The 22,299-nt window shown below is 47.6% G+C and overlaps 1 protein-coding gene across 1 annotated transcript in view; it reads left to right on the forward strand.

The window, feature by feature from the left end:
* Window positions 1-21,565, forward strand: part of LOC135100687 (neuroendocrine convertase 1-like) — a 161,903-nt gene extending 140,338 nt beyond the window's left edge. Inside the window, exon 3 of the mRNA XM_064003852.1 lies at window positions 21,527-21,565. Within this exon, the coding sequence (XP_063859922.1) occupies window positions 21,527-21,550 (24 nt within the window). The 3' untranslated portion in view covers window positions 21,551-21,565. The remainder of the gene's footprint in view (window positions 1-21,526) is intronic.
* Window positions 21,566-22,299: the final 734 nt, after the last annotated feature.

The following is a 22,299-nucleotide window of genomic DNA, read 5'->3' on the forward strand; positions in this document are numbered from 1 at the left end:
GAAATACTTCACATATTCCTGGCGCTTCCGATGCCCCGAGTGCCGGAGTCTGATAAACCGTGTAGGATTATTCCAGCCGCGTCTTGTAGAATATCGAGGACAGGAGCGTAAGAAGAGCAGGAGCAGCAGGGGAGGGGGGTAGGACTTTGACACAGGGCCGCCTCTTCCTCCTCCTCCTCCTCCTCCTCCTCCTCCTCCTCCTCCTCCTCCTCCTCCTCCTCCTTATTCTCTTTCTCTTTTCAATATTCGTCTCCTTTTTAAGTCGTCATCCTCTTTCATAATCCTTCTTCTTCTTCTTCTTCTTCTTCTTCTTGTTCTTCTTCTTCTTCTTCTTCTTCTTCTTCTTCTTCTTCTTCTTCTTCTTCTTCTTCCGTGCTGTCAATATGAATTTTCCTTCCTAGGGTCCACTTACTCTTTTTTTTTTTTTTTTTTGCTCTTTCCCTCCTCTCCAAAATATTGTTGAAGAGGTAATATCGTCGTTCCTTCCCTTACCTGCTTTGTATTGAGTCTGTGTGTGTGTGTGTGTGTGTGTGTGTGTGTGTGTGTGTGTGTGTGTGTGTGTGTGTGTGTGTGGTGTTTTTATCATTTATTTCGGTCCTTCCTCTTCCTGCTTCCCTCTTCCCCTTCCATTCCCTTCGCTGTTTTTTTTTCTTCTTGTTTTTAGTCTCCAGGTTATTTCTCGTCCTTTCCTTCCTCCTCTTCCTCTTCCTCCTCTTTCTGAAGCGTCTTTCAGGACAGAAAAACACGCCCATCAGTCTGATTCTTTAAGATCAAGCGTGAATCTTGTGTAACGACGCGCCATCATTCCTTCCTCATCTCCTCCTCCTCCTCCTCCTCCTCCTCCACTAACTAACCTCCCTTTATCCCTTGTTTCTCCACATTCCCTCCCTCATGTCACCCTCCATCTCCTCCTCCTTCTCCTCCTCCATCATCCTCCACCTCTTCCAGCTCTGACCTCCATTTCGTCTCCCTCCACCTCCTTCCACCCTCCTGATCTCCCAACTCGTCGTCATCCATTCCAAACTCTCCACCTACTTGCCCTCCATTCCTTAACCCTCCAGTCGTTCATCCCTCCTCCTCCTTCACCCTCCTCCTCCTCCTCCTCCTCCTCCTCCTCCTCCTCCTCCTCCTCCTCCTCCTCCTCCTCCGTCTCTCCCTTCAGCATCAATCTCTTACCTCCGACCTCTCTCTACCTCTTCACCTACCGACCCTTTTCTCTTTCTCTCTCTCTCTCTATCTATCTCCCTATCTCCCTCTCACTCTCGCCCTCCATTCTCCGTGCTGAAGACCTACTGTTATCCTCCTCCTTCTCCTCCTCCTCCTCCTACCTCTCCTCACTCTCCCTTTGTCCCTATAGACTCATACGCCTCTTCATCTTTTTAATTCCAATCTCATTTTTTTTTCTTTCTTCGCTCTTCACATATTCAAAATAAGCTTACGTTTTTTTTTATTGTAGTCTCTGTCATTTTCTTCTTCCTCCTCCTCCTCCTCCTCCTCCTCCTCCTCCTCCTCCTCCTCCTCCTCCTCCTCCTCCTCCTCCTCCTCCTCCTCCTCCTCCTTCTTTTCTTCGTCTTGTTTTCCTCCTCCTCCAACACCTTTCCTCCACCGCCAATCTCAAAGCTCTTCCTCCTCCTCCTCCTCCTCCTCCTCCTCCTCCTCCTCCTCCTCCTCCTCCTCCTCCTCCTCCTCCTCCTCCACAGACCTCCCCGTAAGCCTCTTCACAATCTTCACACAGCCTCCCACCTTCCTTTTGACACGCTTCCTCCCGCTTGCTTCCTTTTCCTCCTTATTTTTATCCCTCCTCCTCCTCCTCCTCCTCCTCCTCCTCCTCCTCCTCCTCCTCCTCCTCCTCCTCCTCCTCCTCCTCCTCCTCCTCCTCCTCCTCCTCCTGTATACATCCTTCTCTTCCTTCTTACTTGAAGCTCTCACTTCCTTTGTCTTCCTCTCTCTCTCTCTCTCTCTCTCTCTCTCTCTCTCTCTCTCTCTCTCTCTCTCTCTCTCTCTCTCTCTCTCTCTCTCTCTCTCTCTCTCTCTCTCTCTCTCTCTCTCTCTCTCTCTCCTTTTCCTCATTTCTCTTTTGACAGACTCCTGACTTTGGTCCCCTCTCTCCTCTTCCTCCTCCTCCTCCTCCTCCTCCTTTTCCTCAACAATATTCTTTCCTTCCTCGTCTTTTCGTAACTTTTTTCTCCCTCTCTTTCCTCTCTCTGCCTTTTCCTTTACATCTCTGCCTCTCTCGTGTTCCCCCCCACCCCGCCCAATCCTTCCGCCACCTTTGCAAGAATCAGTTGAGAGTAGGAAAGGAAATGACCCAGCAAGTACACACACACACACACACACACACACACACACACACACACACACACACACACACACACACACACACACACACACACACACACACACACACACACACACACACACACACACACACACACACACACATTTGATAAGTTTCCATTAATTGATAAGTTGTGATTAATGATATTAGAAAAGAGAAGGAGAAGGAAGCGATATGGAAATGGTAGTTTGTGCGTAAGTGTCGTAGTAGAGAAATTATATATCAGTGAGTGAATATCAGTAAGACTGTCATGAATTGAAAATAGATAAATAATAATAAAAAATGCTACATAAGGCAATTTCAGTTAATCATATTTAAGAAATCGGCTTGGCTTTTTTAGGAAATAAATTGATGGAATATACAAACGTCCTTGCAAAAAAATAAATAAATAAATAAAAATAAATAAATAAATAAAAGGTAAAAAAAATAACATCCATAATCTTTAGAGAGAGAAAAAAAAACATGACAAAAACATTTCAAACAAACTTTACTCAGCACACACACACACACACACACACACACACACACACACACACACACACACACACACACACACACACACACACACACACACACACACACACACACGCGTAGGTAAGAACAAACACACGGACAGTCACCAACACCCCGCCACGTCTTTTCCTCTCAGTTTGTTTACACCAATGCGTCACAAACACGAGGCGACCAAGTAGATCTAACAAACCAATCTGACCCAGCCACGCCTCCGCCATAAGTACTTGTTTATTAATACCTCCGCCTTTCCACCCACGTAATTAACTATAAATCTCATCGTGGCTCTTTATAGGGATTTTTATATTAGTGGTTTTCTGTGGGCGCCGCAAGTGTGGGGGTTGCCGGGTGTCAGCGGGGCAGGAGTGGCGAGGCTGGCCAGTGTAAGTGTACAGTGTGTCATCTTTTTTTGGTGGTGTGTGTGTGTGTGTGTGTGTGTGTGTGTGTATGTACGAGTATGTGTGTGTGTTGTATTCTGTACTCTTTGCGCTTCTAATGACTTGGCTAACTTTACTTATTTATTTATTTATTTATTTATTTATTTATTTATTTATTTATTTATTTACTATTATTTATTTTTTTTAGGAATATGGACGTTGAAATATTCCTGTTCATCTGTCAGGCAGTCATTAGTGAACCTGCCTATCAGTTAATCTTTTTTTTATCTGTCTTTGTCCCTCTCCTCTATCAGTCTGTTTATCAGTCAGTTTGTTTATTTATCTATCTAGCTAGTCTGTCTGTTTGCCTGTTTGTCTACCTATCTATATGTTTTATCTATTTATCTATCTATACGTCTATCCATCTCTCCATCTATTTGTCTATTATCTACAGGGAAATAAAGTACAGATCTATCATTACCATTCATTACATCATTACATCCTTCGCTTGATCACATGAAGGGTTGGTTGCAGTATACATCACACCGCCATAGTTCTGTGGTGGCAAAGGAACAGCAGCTAAGAACCTCGGTTATTTATGGAAGAGACGATAATTTTATTCTTTTTTTTTTTTGTCTGTTTTACATACGTCACCCATATATAGTGGGGGAAAAAAGAGGTAAACGTGTCTTATACAGGAAATGACACATGCAGACCTGTTCGTGGCTTCTTCTAGTTTCCCTTATAAATATTTTCCTTATGTTGTTATGTTATAGTGTTAGTGTAGGTTAAATTAAGTTTAGGTTAAGTTAGGTTACGTTAAGTTAGGTTAGGTTAGGAATTAGTAACTTGCACATGTTCCCACTCTGTTTTTCCTATGTTCTTATGTTCTAGTGTTCCTAAGTGTAGGTTACGTTAGGTTAAGTTAGGTTATGTTGGGTTAGCTTGGTTTGGGTTGGGTTTGGTTGGGAATCAGTAACCTGCTAACATTTCTACGTTATTAACTGTCTGTCTTCACTCTTATGGCCTCTGATGTGCCAAGAGTCCATCAGTTGTTGAGTTTCGTGATTCAGAGAAGAGATAGAACACAGTGCAGTCTTTATTCGATTACGCACTGTATGGACCTTTCTTCTCTCTCTCTCTCTCTCTCTCTCTCTCTCTCTCTCTCTCTCTCTCTCTCTCTCTCTCTCTCTCTCTCTCTCTCTCTCTGCTGACGTCACCAGAGCGCCTCGTCTCGCTAGTCACGCTCGCAGACAGATTCCGACGTTCGTTATTTGCCACGCTGGTTCATTCACTGAGGATGCGAGTGTCCATACGCGATGGTATTAATGCCGCGCCACTCACCCGCAGGACTCGTTATCGTCATTAATCGTAAATATGAAACGTAATGGCTGCCTGAATAACCAGTAACACCCACACACACGCGCACACACACAGACAGACGCACAGACAGACAGACGCACTCACTCACGGGTCAGAGAGCTTTCCGTGAAGGCAATAAGTGATAAATGACCAGAAAAGGAAAAGAGGAAAAGAGTCTCGTTGTGAAAGGCTTTTATTACTTCACTTGAGACCCATGCGGCGGCTCTGCGTGGGTGTCGGGTGATGGGGGAAGGGAGGGGAGGGATGGTGAGAGGTGGGGAAGGGGAGGAAATGAGAGGGGGTGTGTGTGGTGGAAAGGGACGGAGGCTGCGTGGTCGGAGTGGTGTGGAGAGAGAGAGAGAGAGAGAGAGAGAGAGAGAGAGAGAGAGAGAGAGAGAGAGAGAGAGAGAGAGAGAGAGAGAGAGAGAGAGAGAGAGAGAGAGAGAGAGAGAGTTCAAGGGTGAGTTATTAATGCGGTGTTTGTTTTATTGTGTGTAATAGTTCATGTGTGTGTGAGTGTGTGTGTGTGTGTGTGTGTGTGTCATTCGAGAGGCTTGTTATCCTTATCTTTCCCCATTTCCTCCTTCTCCTCCTCCTCCTCTTCATGCGATTCCTTTCTTCTTTTGCGCCATTTTAACATCTTTTCCATATTTCTTTCACTCTCTTCTCTCTTCTTCACCTTTCTCGATTCTTTTCCTTCCACACTACGACTTTACCCTCCTCCTCCTCCTCCTTTCTCGATTCTTTTCCTTCCACACTACGACTTTACCCTCCTCCTCCTCCTCCTCCTCCTCCTCCTCCTCCTCCTCCTCCTCCTCCTCTCATCCCCCCTTCCACCTCCCCCCATCCCCCCCACCGCTCCCAAACACCACCAGCTGATCGATAATAGCGTGGGAAATTTTAACGTTAAAAGAATATTTTATTTCTACCCACTACTGAAAATAAATGACCTCGAATTTGCTCAACTTAATTGCCACTTTTTTTTTTCAACCCCCCCTCTCTCTCTCTCTCTCTCTCTCTCTCTCTCTCTCTCTCTCTCTCTCTCTCTCTCTCTCTCTCTCTCTCTCTCTCTCTCTCTCTCTCTCTCTCTCTCTCTCTGTACGTATATTCTTAAGGAAGGACAATTAAGGTGCTAAAGAGATGTAGTGCGGATTATCTCCCTCATCCCTCTCACCCCCACACCTCCTTCGTGAAGCTGATGGGGGAGTGGGGGGTGGTGGCCAGTAGTGGGGAAGGATTGATCGAAGGTGAGGAAGAAGGGAAGTGGAGGAGGTAGGTAGGTAAAGAAGTAATTAATGGTGGAATGGAAAACTTAGCGATAAGGGAAGGGGAGGGGAGGTAGAGGTGGTGGAGGGAGGGGGGATAGATATGGGAAATGGGGAAGGTGTTAATGGAGGGAGAGGGGATGGGTGGACAGTGAGGTTCTTAGGTACAGAGAGAGAGAGAGAGAGAGAGAGAGAGAGAGAGAGAGAGAGAGAGAGAGAGAGAGAGAGAGAGAGAGAGAGAGAGAGAGAGAGAGAGGGGAATGGTTGGTACTGAGCTTGTGGGAAGAGGGAAGAGTAATGGGCAGAGTTTGGGATGTAGTGGAAGCAGGTAGGATAAGGAAGGGCAGAGAAGGAAGAAGAGGAATAAGAGAAGGGAAAAGGAAGGGGGAAGAGAAGGGAAAGGGTAAAAAAAAGGTAAGGAAGAGGAAAGGCAATAAAGGAAGAAGAGAAGAGAAAAGGTAAGATAAGGGAGAAGTAAGGGGAGGAGAAGGAAAGAAGAAATGGAAAGGGCAGAGAAGAAGAGGAAGGGGTAAAAGATGGGAGAAGAAGGGAAGGGGAGAGAGAAGAGGAAGGGAAGGACAGGACAGGACAGGGCACCAATCACGAGTCATTTATATTTTTCCACCCAACAATCATGTGCCTGTAAAATAGTCAGGTTGCATGGCTTCCCGTCCTTGCCTCGCGTGACTCCTCCTGACCCTCGTGTGTCGGGTCAGGGCGCCTCAAGGTCACCCGCATGTGAACCTGGGTCGGGGTGGAGGGGGGAGGGAAGGGATCGCGGAAGGGAGGGTAAGGAGAGTGAAGGTGTGGTGGAATGGAGGATGAAGAGGAGAAGGTATAGAGGAGGAGGAGGAGGAGGAGAGGGGGGGAGAAAAGAAAGGGAGGTGAAGTAAGGGAAAAAGCTTGGAGGAAGAGGAAATGTAGAGGATTATGAAGGGCGAGGATGAAAGGGAAGGGCAATAAAGGAAGGGGGAAAAAAAAGAGGGAGGGGAAAGATGGAGGTTGGAAGAAAAGACAGGAAGATAGAATAATGATGATGATGATGATGATGATGATGATGATGATGATGAAAATAATAATAATAATAATAATAATCGTGGCGTGGTTTGGAGAGAGAAAGGATGAGTGGTAAATCAGGCAGTGGAGAGCATGGCGGGGAGTGGATGGGTGTGGAGTGAGGCAGGAGTTAGGCAGTGGCCACCGTGACGACCGCCCTCACGCCATGGCACTGGTGGTGGTGGTAGTCGTGGTGGTGGTGGGTGGTGGTGGTGGTGACGTAACGATCAGACATCCGCACTGCATTATGGGAGTCGTGCACGTGGCCGGTCTCATATCCTCGCAGCGCCACGTATATACATGCATTATACCACGTGATTCAATTAGGGAATACTTCTCCGGTGCAGTGTATGTCGAAAAACTCACGTAATCTTTATTTTACTTAGGCGCTCAAGAAAAATGATCGCTAATTAGATTTTGCGAGATTTATGCGCATATTTACCTCTGTGACGTAAGGGGAGCCACCCGCGCTACCCTGGCCCCTGGTGCTGTTCCTTACCGCCCCCCCTCCTCTATGCATCCCGACCCTCGCTGTGCCGTCCAGTCCCTCCCTTTACACTTGCCTGTTTCCATCTATATTTTGCTGCCCCGTCTACACCCTCCCACCCGCTCCGTATCCCCGCCTACCCCCGTGCCTTCCTGCCTCAAGTTTACACTACACTTCCAGCCCCCCTCTTCACATCGCCCCTTTCACACCTTCCTGCTCCCCACTCTGCACATTCCCGCCACACGCTGCACACAAGCCCCCTCCTCCCCCCCAAATCTCCAACCCTCCACATCGCTATCGCCGCCTGTACCTCGCCTGTGTTTCCAGAGACGCCTCAGGAACTTAACTAATTTTTTTTTCTGTTCCTCTACTGTCTTTTTACGGGATGGCAATTAACTTATCTAATTTAGCTTCGTGTTCCTTGACTTGTATCACCTCTGTTACCACACTGTTGCCCTCCGGCCTTCCTGTTTCGCGTGGTGGTGATGAGGGGGTAGCGTGGCGGTGGTAGGGCCGAGGACTGTGGCGAGGTGAGTGGAGGGGAGAGGCACGGCTTAATTACAGGTATAGTGGTAGGCGAAGCTCACGCCGGCACGGGCTCAACATCAGCTGGAGGCAAGCGAGGGACGAACGGCGCCGCCCCCTACGTCTCTCCCCCACCGCTGTGTTGTGTGTGTTGCTGGCTGTGTGCCGTGCTGGTGGCGGTGCTCGTGGCGGCAGTGGCGTTTACTCTGAATGTGTATTCAGCGTCCTGACGTGGCCGCGGCGGGAGGGAGGAGGCTGGCGGCGCGGTGGTTGCTTATTTACTTGCTTTACGTGTCCTTGAGGCCCAGTCACCTGTGCGTGTGGCGGGTTGCCTGCCTGACGCTGCTACTTTCCCTCACTCTCATCCTCCGGTTCCCCCTCGCCCCGCCGCTGCCCCTCCAGTACCCCTCACCCCATCCTTGCCCCGCCTCGCCCGCATCACCGGTCCGCCCGCCGCCTTGCCGTGTCACGCTGCAGTCTCTTCCCGCCCCTCAATCACCGCTGCGCCCTTCCCCTCGTGCTCTACAAGGTCCACATCCCATGCCTGCCCCGCTCCCTCAGCCTCTCCCAGCCCCTCACCTCCACATGCACTCACTCTCCCCTCACCGTTAACTCCCTTCCCTCTCACCCTTTAACACTTGTATCCCGTTCTTACCTCCCTCTCCCTCCCTGTCCCTCCTTCAATTCTCACCCTCCCTCCCGTTTATTCGATATTATCTTTACCTCATTCCCTTATACCCTTTCTTCCTTGACTCTTACCTCCCTCCTCCCTCCATGACACACAGACATACACACACTCTCTTCGTCCCTCATTCTCGTCTCTCTCCTCGCCTCCTCCTTCTCCTCCTCGCGTCTTACTTGATGTTATTTTTTGCCCCATCTAGAATCACTTCTTTCCAAACTCGCTCATGTGAACAAAACTTTAAAGTGAATTTCGGCCAAACATTGGAGTGTAAATAAGTAACTTTTTTTTTTTTCTTTCTGTCTTAAAAAGCGCCACTTCGGCACGAGTCTCACTTAACTTGAGGAAATGTTGCAAAAATAGATAGTCTTTTTATATTTATTTTTTTTCTTTTTTATTTGAGAGGTGACAGCAGGTCGTCCTTCTCTCCTCCCTCCCTCCCCACTCCTCCCCTCTCCCTCCTTCCCTCCCTCCCTCCCCACACCCAACAGCAGCTGACTGGCATTCAAACGCTTTCCCCAAGTAATGTGTGTGTGTGTGTGTGTGTGTGTGTGTGTGTGTGTGTGTGTGTGTGTGTGTGTGTGTGTGTGTGTGTATTTATTTCTCTTTCTATTTTACTCCTTTCCTTCCTTGTTACTCCTTGTGTCTCCATAACTTTCCTTTCCCCATTATCTACTTCCCTCCTTCTCCTAACCCTCCCTTTCTCCCTCCCTCTTACCTTTCTACTTTCCCTCCATCAGTCGTTTCTATTTTTTCCTCCCTAACCTCATTTCTGATTCTCCTCTTTACTTTTTTCTAATCTTCCTCTCTCTTTCTTTCTCTCCTTTCGTCCTTTACTTTTTTCCCCCTTTCTGATGTTTCTCTACCATTCTTTTTCACCTCTCCATTATTCCTTGTAACTTTTCCTCTTTTCCCTTTTTTACATATTTCCTCTCTCCCTCCTTTCAGCCTCAGAATAGACCGACAGTTCTCTTTGTATCTACCCTACTTATATATATATATATTCACATGTATATATTTCCCTTTTTCCTTTTTCATCCTCTTTATACCTCCTGTTTCCTTTCTTCTACGTGCTTCCTCACTCACAATGTTCTACGTATCTGTTTATCTTTATATAATATGATATTTCTTCTTTTTATCTTTATATCCTTTTTTTATACCTCCCCTTTCCTCTCTTCTACGTCCCTCATAACTCAAAATGGTCTGATGTGCCTGTGTGTGTGTGTGTGTGTGTGTGCTGTGTGTGTGTGTGTGTGTGTGTGTGTGTGTGTGTGTGTGTGTGTGTGTGTGTGCGCGCGCGCCTTGAGGTGATCCTTGCCTAAAGAGTTGACCAGTTTCAGAGTGGCAGCTGCCCCCAACCTTCCCTCCCTCTCGCCCGCTTTCCCTCCCTCTCGCCAGCTTCCCCTCCCTTTCGTCCGCTTCCCCTCCCTCTCGCCCTCTTCCTCTCCCTCCTCGCCCCCAGCCCACGTGACAGGGGCAGAAAGGTCGAGTGTGGCGGGGGTGTGGTGAGGTGTGAGGGAATTGTGTGTGTGTGTCGAGGATAGAAGTGGCTAAATAAGAGGTAACAGAGCAGTGGTTGACAGAGGAATGGTGGAGAAGGGAAAGGTGGATGGGATGGAGGAGTGGAAGAAGTAGAGGAAGAACGAGAAGGAGGTCACATAGGGTTATATAATACGTAACCAAACAGCAGCAGATATTTTGGTCCTGGCATGGCTGTTTGGGAAGTAATTTTAGCGAACTTCTGGGTTGGCATATCTGAATGGGGAGGAGGAGGAGGAGGAGGAGGAGGAGAGTTTAAACAAGGTCACTTATGTATGCCTCTCTTCCTCCCCCTCCTCCCCCTCCTCCTCCTCCTCCTCCTCCTCTTCCTCTTCCTCTTCCTCTTCCTCTTCCTCTTTCCTCTTCCCTTTCCTCCTCCTCCTCCTCCTCCTCCTCCTCCTCCTCCTCCTCCACCTCCATCACTTTCCATTAAATTCTCTTTGCTCTTACTCATATTCCCTCCTTCTCCCCTCCTTCCCTCTTCCCTCCGAGTCTTATCTTCACCTCCACACTTTCTCCTTTCCTCCATTTCTCTGTTTCACATCCTCTCGTCATATCTTCTTGATTTATTCTCTCCCCTTTTTCACTTCTTCCCTTCTATCTCTCCTCATAAATCTCTCCTTTCCTCTGTTGGTCTTATGTCTCCCATATATATAATTCTCTCTCTCTCTCTCTCTCTCTCTCTCTCTCTCTCTCTCTCTCTCTCTCTCTCTCTCTCTCTCTCTCTCTCTCTCTCTCTCTCTCTCCTCTCTCTCTCTCTCTCTCTCTCTCTCTCTCTCTCTCTCTCTCTCTCAAGCAAAGGGAAAGGAGATGACTTGCTACACTTACTGAAGCTTGAAACCATGATTTGAAGAAGGAGGAGGAGGAGGAGGAGGAGGAGGTGGAGGAGGAGGAGGCAGCAGCAAAAGAATAGGGGAAAAAAAAAAATAGTGGAATTCTGTTGACAGTGTAGGATATTGACGGAAACTTTCCTTGTGTCTGGAGAATATAATGCTGGACGGGGAAACGTGTAGTGTTGGTGGTGGTGGTGGTGGTGGTGGTGGTGATGGGTGTGGGCAGGTGGAGAAAGTGCTGGGCGAGGAGGTGGTGGCAGTCACAGGACCAAAGAGCATGTGCCTTGATCACGCTCCTTCTCCTCCTCCTCCTCCTCCTCCTCCTCCTCCTCTCCCTCCTTGTTTTCTGTTTTTCGTTTTCCTTGTTCTTTTTTTTCCTTTCTTTCTTTCTTTCTTTCTTTCTTTCTTTCTTCCTTTCTTTCTTTCTTTCCTCTTCTCCTCCTCCTCCTCCTCCTCCTCCTCCTCCTCCTCCTCCTCCTCCTCCTCCTCCTCCTCCTCCTCCTCCTCCTCCTCCTCCTCCTCTCCTCTCCTCTCCTCTCCTCTCCTCTCCTCTCTTCCTCCCCCTGATGATCCTGTACCCGTCCCCATAAGCAATAACAACAACGCAAACAACACCGTTGCTTCCTTCTTAAGCTTGTCGTCGCAAAAGAAGCTCAGCCGTTAAGAAAGGGAACGAGTTAGCACGACGAGCGCCTTCAGGAAGTTGTTATGTAAGGTTACTCAGCAGAGATGTCGCCTCTAGTGATGTCATCGTCTGTACTTGGTTTAAAAGCTGGGAGTGAAAAAAGATGTGATAACTTGATATTTGAAAGGGTGAATAACGTTACTGCTTTTACTTATGAATTTTTTCCCCACTTTTTCCCCATCTTTTTTTCCATATAAACTTATTATTATTATCATTATCATTATTATTATTTTTTTTTTTTTAGACTGTCTGAAAGGGTGAATAACGTTAGATGTCTTAGTGATGGCTTGGTGTGTTTTGGTGATGGCTGGTTAACCATTCGGCCCTTTCACTGCAAGACTTCTTCTTTTTTTTTTTTTTTGCCATATCCGCTTACAGCTTTTTTTAGACATCTATGTTTTGTTATATTTATTGCACTGTGTGGTGTGGTAGAGGAGATAAAACATACGGTTACATAATATCTGGAAGGTAAGCAACGTTAGTGTAGACGTCTTGGTGGTGAGTGGTGAGTGCTTAGTCCTTTCACCGCAATACTGTTTTTTCTTACATCTCTTTTGGACTTTTATACTCGTTATGTGCACTACTTACTTCGTATTAGTGCATTGTCGTGTGACGCTAAAAGGACACAATCGGCCTCCTATTTTCTTTTTCTGTGACCATGGATGCAATTTTTTCTATGTGCAATTTTTGACAGTACCGAGTGCCAACAAAGGATCAACATAGCAGCACAGGGAATTCCCGTTGAGGTGCCGCCGCTGGGTTGTGCTCAGTGCGTCCATAATGAGGCGGCAGGGAAGGCGATCAGGAGAAAACATGTGGTTCGCAAGCAAGTATTTACTTTCTAAAGCCATTCAAGACATCCGCTCGCAAAAAGTGGATCATCGGATTTAGAAGCTCGTGCCATGAACCAGCGATGCAAAGAAGAAAATAAGTTCGAATCATCCTCTTGGAATTGAACGCCTGAGAGGAGTTGTAGAGGGAGGTGTAGTGGTGGGGGTGGTGGGGGTGGCTCTCAGGTCCCTGTGTCAATCCTCCACCCCGCCCTTTTTTTTTTTTTTTTTTTTTTTTTTTTTTTTTTTTTTTTTTTTGCGTTTGTGGGGCACAAGAAAAGTTAGAAGAAACAAGCCAGGGAAGGGAAGGGTGGGCAGGAGCGTGTCTCAGGAATGGACAATGAGGGAAATCTTGATTCTTGTGTGGGGAAGGCTGCTTGAGGACTGCGGCAGAGAGCAAAAAATTAATTGTTAGGTTGAGAATCATGTTTGTGGACAAGGGAAAGTTGGGAAAAATCTTCACTGACATCACAAGGGATAAAATTTTAACCTAACTCTTTCTAATGAAGACTGAGGGAGGTGTGATGCAGTGATAACTTTCCTGAGAGTGACGCTGAAGCCTGAGAGGAGCGGAGTAATGTTGTGTGGGCGGCGTGGCGAGGAGCACCTGTGAGCCGCGTCCAGGTGAGCAGGGCATCCGAACACGTTCATTTATCGCGTCCGCCGCTCGCTTGCACTCCCCAGCGGGAAAGGAAATTCATGGCATGATTATTTCTGGCTTCCTTTAGTCTCCCTCTTAAGACTCTGTAAGACAATGGTGCGGAGAATGTAAGCTGCCTTCCCTCATGTTTCAGTACTAAGAATATTGGCTCTTATTTCCATTCATCTTTAAGGAATGGTGATCCTCTTATGTTTCTAAAAGCAATTTCCGTAAACCATAAATGGAAGGGAAGTGAATAGAAGGGGAAAAAAAAAACTATCCTTTCGTGGGACGTGTAATGTTGTATAGCTGGAGGGGCAGCGGCCCGCGGCACAGACAGAACCGTGTTATATATCAACAATGACAATAAGAACAGCCGGCGATCCGTCTTGACAGCTTCGGAAAGCAGCGGCACAAGGCTGTCCTCGTATTCCCCGCCTCCCGAGCTGCTCACTCCGCCACAGCCCCGATACGACTCCTCTTCGTTCTCCTGAATAAAGGATTTCTGGTCTTCTAACATTCCTGGCTGCATGAAGGATCGTCCATTCCCGCCGCCTCCACCCCTCGTCACCTTACACCTGCCACACACACCATCCTCACCACGTCCCTCTCACCTGCTGCACCACCGCCTTCACACCTGCTACATCGCTATTAAACCACAACCACCAACACAACACCAGCCTCAGTGTTCCTTCCCTCCCTCACGCCGCCGCCGCCCCGCTGGCCACCCGCCGCCCGGTGTTTAGTCCTCGATACATATCCATTAGTTTTCCGTCTCGCCCCTGAGCCGCGTCCTGGGGCGAGGCTCACGAAAGCTGTGTATCGGCAGGTCACCGTGTTTCATGCTTCGCTGTGTTTCACGAGCAACACCGGCACCAGAAGTAAGGCAGAGAAACCCAACTGTAAAGAAAAGATAATACTAAAAATAATAAAAAAAAAGGGTGGCACAAAACCGCTGCCGCAAAAAAAAGGGACCTTTAGAGGCATCCGAAAGTTTTAGAAAGTGGTCTCACGCACCTGTCCTCTCAGTCAGTTCGATGCGTGTGCTGGGCAGCGAGTCCAGCGCAGAGTTACAGTTGTGGATTCAAAGTGATGTGTCTTTTAACGTCCACAAATCAGCTGTGCGGTAAAGTGTTCATCCATTCATCCGTACCGCTCGAGCACTTGTGATCAGACGTACTGGCAGCGGTGGCCGCGTGGTGCAGTCCACGCCTAGCACACAAAGCTTCATCTATCTGCAGTGCGTCTTCTTCCGGCGCTCCTCAGTCTCTGGCACGCAGCGACCTGCTGGCCTGTCATAACCCTGCACCAAGCCAGCCACCCCCGCGTTCTCGACTACTGTGCGGTATATTATTGCAGACACAGGCGGCGGCACACAAAGTCTTTTATGCCTCGGATGATCCTTGTAGACGGAGCAGCGAACGCGTGTGTGTGCCGCGAACCTTATTGACTTGACCGAACTGACGCACGTGGCGGGGCATGCGGGACTAGGCGGTGGAGGAAACTAAACATGAGGAGCACACGGGAACAAAAAATGACGAACAAACATCAGCAAATGTACTGGTTCTTAGGGGCGCTGTTAGTAGAGATTGTGTTATGTAACTTACAGTGAGAGGAACAGGATAGCAGAGCGGAGGGAGAGAGGGAATTTATCATCTCTCAAGTAAAAATCAGACGAAGAGAAACGACCTAACTCCTCCTCCTCCTCCTCCTCCTCCTCCTCCTCCTCCTCCTCCTCCTCCTCCTCCTCCTCCTCCTCCTCCTCCTCCTCCTCCTCCTCCTCCTCCTCCTCCAGTCCGGGGTAATTGGAGCTGCACCTCGGGGGTCGGGCATCTTGGTGTGTTGCCAAACGCAGGTCAAGGATCACACCAATAATTCACCGGGTTTTGTATCTGCTACTTTGTTTTCGTCCCCGCCACCTCTCTCTCTCTCTCTCTCTCTCTCTCTCTCTCTCTCTCTCTCTCTCTCTCATCTCTCTCTCTCTCTCTCTCTCTCTGCATTGCTTTCTTTAGTTTCGTTTAGTTTTCATCTTTTTCTCTTCCTCCTCCTCCTCTTCCTCCTCCTCGTCCTCGTCCTCGTCATCCTCCTCCTCCTCTTCCTCGGCCTCGTCATCGTTGTCCTCCTTGTTCTTATGATTTTTCTCGTCCTCCTTGCCCCCCTCCTTCCTCTCTTCTCTCTCGTCTTTCTCGTCAACTTCCTCTTTTTCCTATTCATTGTCATTGTTTTCTTTCTTGTTATCCTCGTCTTTCATTTTGTCTTCTTACTTTGTCCCCTTTTCTTCTTTTCTTTGTCTTGATTGTCCTTTTTCTGTTTTTTCTTTCACTTCCTAACTTCTTCCTCGTCTTCTTCGTCCATTTCTTCACCTCTTACTTTTCTTCGTCTTCATCATTTCCCCCCCTTCTCTCTTCCTCGTCTTCTTCGTGTTTTACCCTCTTCCTCTTCCTCTTCCTCGTACCCATCATCCTTTTTCTTCTACACCTCCTCCTCCTCCTCCTCCTCCTCCTCCTCCTCCTCCTCCTCCTCCTCCTCCTCCTGTTCTTCCTTCCACTCCTTTTCCATAATCTTACAATCCCCTTTTCCCCTCCACATAGATTTCCCATTTTTCCCCTAATTCTTTTTTTTCCCCTCTCCCTCTCTTTTGTCTTTCCAGTAGCTTGATTTTTTTCCTCTTTCCTCTCATACGTTTCCGCTTTCCTGGCTGGTTCATATTCCCCCTAAAGATCAGTCAGCCTTTTAAACGTTAACCTCAGACTCTGGGGAGGAGGAGGAGGAGGAGGAGGAGGAGGAGGAGGAGGAGGAGGAGGAAGTAGTAAATCGTGGAGGAAAGTGGAGGAAGACACTAAGAAGGAAGGAAGGAGTGGCAGGACTTAGTGGTAGAGCAAGGAAGAGAAGGAAAAATAGATAAATAAAATGATAAAAGCAATGTGGGAATAGTGGGTTTCAGAGAGAGAGAGAGAGAGAGAGAGAGAGAGAGAGAGAGAGAGAGAGAGAGAGAGAGAGAGAGAGAGAGAGAGAGGTGGCAAAAAGTAATGGCAGAACAAAGGAAAGTCGGCAGAAAATAAATAAATCAAGGAATGCAAGAAGAGAGAGAGAGAGAGAGAGAGAGAGAGAGAGAGAGAGAGAGAGAGAGAGAGAGAGAGAGAGAGAGAGAGAGAGAGAGAGAGAGAGACGTACAGCACCCGATATACAATAGAAACCTGAAGTAGCAAAATATCAAAATCACACACACACACACACACACACACACACACACACACACACACACACACACACACACACACACACACACACACACACACACACACACACACACACACCGTCAGGAGAAGAGGGGGCAAGGAGGCGTGTCGACCTTAGGGTAGCGGGTTGTCGGGGTCCTGAGGCGATGTTCCGTAAGCCAGAGTAAGAAGGGGAGTGTCATCGATTGCCGCCCCGGGACACCGCTATGTGATGTAGGATGATAGCAGATATTGGCTGAATTTTCCCCTGAATTTATCGCCGGCAATCAGTAACACCCCGCGGCAGGCCAAGGCAAGGCAGGGCAAGACAGGGCAAGGCAGGGCAAGGCTGGACAGGGCAAGGCAGGGCAGGGCAGAACAAGGCAAGACAGGGCAGGACAAGACAAGGCAAAACAGGGCAGTGCAAGACAAGGCAGGGCAGGGCAGGACAAGGCAGGGCAGGGCAGGGCAGGGCAGGGCAGGACAAAGCAGGGCAAGGGAGGGCAGGACAGGGCAAGGCAAGGCAGGGCAAGGCATGGCAGCAGGACAAGACAGGACAGGGCAGGGCAAGGCAAGGCAGGACAAGACAGGGCAGGGCAAGACAGGACAAGGTAGAACGGGGCAAGGCAAGGCAAGGCAAGGCAAGATAGGACAAGGCAAGGCAACGTAAGGTAAGGCAGGGCAGGGTAGGGCAGGGCAGGGCAGGGCAAGGTAGGGCAGGGCAAGGTAGGGCAGGGCAAGGCAAGGAATGATGGACAGTAATGTAATGGTAGCACTAATGTTACTACTCATGATGGAGGAGGAGGAGGAGGAGGAGGATTACAAATGAGAGGATCAGAAGCAGTGTGGTGTAGAGTTAGGTTAGACTACAGAAGGTAAACAAGGAGTGATACATTAAGGAACAGTGATATAACCTAACCTAACGTAACAAGATAGAGGATACAATGCAAGAAAGTACTAAATATAATGACTAGAACCAATAATATAGTAAAGAAAAGAAAGAAAGATACTAAAATGGGTATAGTGATTAGAAACAGCAATAAAATGAGAGGATGAGTACAGTTTAGAAAAAAATAAAAGAAAACTAATGATAATTGTAATAATAATGCTGCTGGCGAAGAGAAGGACGAGGAAAAGGATTATAAAGGACTGCAAGGGACTGCAACAGAACAACCAAATCTTTGCCATAGGCTGTTTGAGTTCACTCCTTTTTTTCCCCCTTTGACAAGTTGCGTCGAGCTGGAGGAAGAGGAGGAGGAGGAAGAAGAAGAAGAAGAAGAAGAAGAAGAAGAAGAAGAAGAAGAAGAAGAAGAAGAAGAAGAAGAAGAAGAAGAGGAGGAGGAGGAGGAGGAGGAGGAGGAGGAGGAAGTAGTTTTTATTGATGTAAACAACCAGACGCTTCTCAAAACATCTTCCTCCTTGTAGCCTTCTGGTGGTAATATTGTGTGTGTGTGTGTGTATGTGTGTTTACGGGGAGACCACAAAACAGTAATATAGGAAGAGCCTTGTACATATAAACGATACGGCCTTTGTATTACGAGTACAATGAACGATATGGGTCTTGTTGCTATTGTTGAGAGCAGAGAGAGAGAGAGAGAGAGAGAGAGAGAGAGAGAGAGAGAGAGAGAGAGAGAGAGAGAGAGAGAGAGATTTGAAGGATCTGATGGATGGATGTGGAGGAATAGAAGGAGGGATCTGCACGTCAGGAGAGATGGAGAAATGGAGAGAAGGGAGGGAGGGAGGAAGGGAGAGAAGGGAGGAAGGGAAGGTTATGAGTAAGATTCTTATTTCGAGTGCCAAAACTCCATCCTCTTCCCTCCCCTTCCCTCCCCTCTCCCCTTCTCCCTTTCTCCCCTCATCTTCGCCCACCCCCTCACCCACACTTCCCCGGGCCACAAAAAGGAGTAGCGTCAGTGTTCATCCTTACTCACACTGACTCACTCGCGCTAACCTTTATTCTTCCGCATTTTTATTCTTGCTTTGTTTTATGTTAACTGACTCACTCCTTCACTCCTTCACCCACTGTCTCGCTCACTCACTCGCCCACTCACTCCTCACCTCACTCACTCACTTATCCACTCCTCACTCACCCATTCCTGACTCTCATTCACTCATTTTCTTGCTCACTAACTCATTTCGCTCACTCATCCACTCTTGACTTCCACTCACTCACTCACTCACACAAGGGTTCACTGCTAATTTGATGCATTCATTCACGTTACCATTGCATTCACTCGCTGACTTTTTTATTTTTATTTTTTCCTTCTTTTCCTCTCATTTACATGTTCCGGTTCACTGTCACTCACTTGTTTATTCATTTGTTACTCTCACACTCTGCTTGGCGTTGACTCACCTTCATTTCATCCTTACTAATTCATACACACACACACACACACACACACACACACACACACACACACACACACACACACACACACACACACACACACACACACACACACACACACACACACACACACACACACACACACACACACACACACACTTTATATTCTGTGACTCATTTATACTCTCTCTCTCTCTCTCTCTCTCTCTCTCTCTCTCTCTCTCTCTCTCTCTCTCTCTCTCTCTCTCTCTCTCTCTCTCTCTCTCTCTCTCTCTCTCTCTCTCTCTCTCGCTCCGGTTCACTCTCACTTTCTCGCTCACCCCGCCTCACCTCGGCTCGTCTCCCGGGTCCCACCGCTCTCAACTTTGCTAATATTGCCTCAAATGGCCCAAGGCAAATAAGTTAGGAAGGCCTTATCAGGGTCGCCACCCCCGCTGCCGCCGCCACGCCGCCGCACGTCCTACAAAGTGCTGCAGGGGTGTAGGAATGGTGTAGAGAGTGTGTAGTGAATGTCGAGAAGGGAGGTGGGGGGGTGACACACGACAGACAAGCAGCTAATTAAAGGGTAGACCTGAAGGATGCGTGTATGGGGGACCAGAGAGAGAGAGAGAGAGAGAGAGAGAGAGAGAGAGAGAGAGAGGGGGGGAAAGGAATAATTATTAACAGCATTATATTACGCACGCCCGTCATTTGTAAAGCTCTTTAATTAAAACAGTAACGCTGGTGCTGCTCACGTTGTTTCTCTCCACGTGCCTTCGTGTCGTTTCTTACCACCCTTCTCCCTCATCTCCCTTATCTCTATCTCTGTCTCCCCATCTTTACCATTGTACCCCATGTCTCTGTTCTTCTCCAATCCCTTCGTCCCTTCACCTCTCCGGCCTCTATTCCCATCTATTTCTCTATCTCATTTTCCCTCCTCCTCCGTCACTCTCCCTCCTTCTCTCTTTCCCTGCACCTTCCCAGTTTCAACCCACTCTCCCCCTCCCCTCTCCTCCCCTCTCCCTCCTCTCCCATTTTCCCTGCACCACCTTCATCCTTTTCCCCTCCCTCTCTTTCCGACCACCATTCCAGCCATTTTTCTCTTATCCGCTCCCATCCCCACCCCATCACCCTCTCCTCCTCCTCCTCCTCCTCCTCCAAAAGGTATCAGTGGATTGCTTTTCGGAGTTTGAGTCTCATTCCTTAATTTTTTTCCTTTACGCTTTTTTTTTTTTTTTTTTTTTTTTACAAGGCAAGATGGAGGTTGTGAGCTGACGGTTACTTGGAGGAGGAGGAGGAGGAGGAGAAGGAACAGGAGGAGAAGAAGGAGGAGAAGGAGGAGGAGGATTAGGAATATCGCTGATTAATAAATGGGAGTGGAATACTTGATAAGGAAGCGGAAGAGAAAAAAAAATATTCACGTGTTTTCTTGATTACTTACTCTCTCTCTCTCTCTCTCTCTCTCTCTCTCTCTCTCTCTCTCTCTCTCTCTCTCTCTCTCTCTCTCTCTCTCTCTCTCTCTCTCTCTCTCTCTCTCTCTCTCTCTCCTTCCTTCCTTCCTTCCTTCCTGTACTTTTCACTCCATTTCGTTTCTTCTGGTTCAACTTTTATATATTCATTTTTTTCTGGCATTTTGACGTTTTGCATATGTGTGTGTGTGTGTGTGTGTGTGTGTGTGTGTGTGTGTGTGTGTGTGTGTGTGTGTGTGTGTGTGTGTGTGGAATTTTTCAGTCTTTTATTCCTGTAATTTTTGGATTTACATATAGTTACCTTCTTTTTTTTTTTTTTTTTGTTATTTTCTTTATTTTATCTTCTAGTCAGTCATTATGTAGTCTCTCTCTCTCTCTCTCTCTCTCTCTCTCTCTCTCTCTCTCTCTCTCTCTCTCTCTCTCTCTCTCTCTCTCTCTCTCTCTCTCTCTCTCTCTCTCTCTCTCTCTCTCTCTCTCTCTCTCTCTCTCTCTCCCCGGCCCACCACCCTCCCCACCTAATCAGCAAAATGACACACACACACACACACACACACACACACACACACACACACACACACACACACACACACACACACACACACACACACACACACACACACACACACACAGCAGAACATTTTTGTGCCAGACTCGAATAAAAATCAACTTAAAATCAGACCTAGGAACTCATCACGTGTTTTCATCACTCGGCCTTCATTTTTTCCCCTCTCCGTCAGTGGAAACTTTACCTGATTAGCGTTTGCTCATTAAGAGAGTCACGAGGCAGGGGAAAAGCGAGGCAGCGCAGGTGTGATGTGCTGGGATGGGGAAGTGACTCTCTCTCTCTCTCTCTCTCTCTCTCTCTCTCTCTCTCTCTCTCTCTCTCTCTCTCTCTCTCTCTCTCTCTCTCTCTCTCTCTCTCTCTCTCTCTCTCTCTCTCTCTCTCTCAGGAACGTTGGGTATTGGTTGCAGATTTTTAGCGGGCGGGGAGGAATCTGGAGCTGGAAAAGAAGGGAAGGGGAGAGCTATTGCGTTATTTAAGGAGGAGGAGGAGGAGGAGGAGGAGGAGATGAAGAGGTGGAAGTGAAGGGAGGGGAAGAGGAGTTGGATTAGGAAAAGAAGGAGAAGGAGGAAGAGGAAAATAAGAAGAAGGAGGGGGAAGGAAGGAAGGAAGGAAGGAAGGAAGGAAGGGGCGTGATAGAGACAAAAGAGAGAAGTCAACATTATAGATTAGATTTGTGGCGGAAAGTGTGTGTGTGTGTGTGTGTGTGTGTGTGTGTGTGTGTGTGTGTGTGTGTGTGTGTGTGTGTGTGTGTGTGTGTGTGTGTGTGTGTGTTTACGGCCGATTTCCTCATTCTTATTTATTTTTCTTATTCTCCCTCAGGTGAGTTTGGCGATGAGGAAGTGAGCAAGGCTGCAGGAAGTGTTTTGGGCGGCGCGTCCAGGTAAGGCAGCCAAGGTCTTTGTGTCGAGGCGTGGTCAGGCAAGGTAAGGTTGAGGAGGGGGAGAGGGAGGCAGGGAGGGAGGGAGGTGAAGGGAAGATAAGGTAAAGGAGAAGAGTTATGAGGTAAGGGAATAAAGAGAAAGGAAAGGAAACAAAGAAAAACAGGATGAAATATACTTTTGTGATTGTTAACTTGATTGATCGATTGGGATTAATTAGGAGAAAGAAAATATGCAGAGGAAAAAGTAAAGAAGAAAAGTTAAGGATTGAGGGAATAAAGGAAAGGCTAGCAAAACAAACAAAACCAGGAAGAAATACAGTATTAGGTAGTTGTTTAATTCCTTGTATGACTGATTGAATGATTGATTGATTGACTGTGAGGAAGGAAGCAGGTAGACATGAAGATAAAGGAGAATTAAGGATTGAGGTAGTAAAGGGAAAGCAAGAAAACAAACATAAACAGGAAGAAGTATATGACTGAGTGTTTGAGTGAGTGAGTGAGTAACTTTGTCGTGGCAGCAACAAGGTCACAAGATGCAAGTACGGAATGTGAGGGGAAGAGAGAGGGAAGGAAGGAAGAGGAAACGGTTAGGAAAAATGAACGTAAAGATAGAGGGAAGGGGGATCAAAAGGAATGAAGGAGAAGAATGAAAAAAAAAGAGGCAGTAAAGCACGGGATAAGAGGGATAAAAGGATACATGGAAAAAAAAAAA

This window comes from Scylla paramamosain, chromosome 5 (assembly GCF_035594125.1).
Source record: "Scylla paramamosain isolate STU-SP2022 chromosome 5, ASM3559412v1, whole genome shotgun sequence".
NCBI lineage: Eukaryota > Metazoa > Arthropoda > Malacostraca > Decapoda > Portunidae > Scylla > Scylla paramamosain.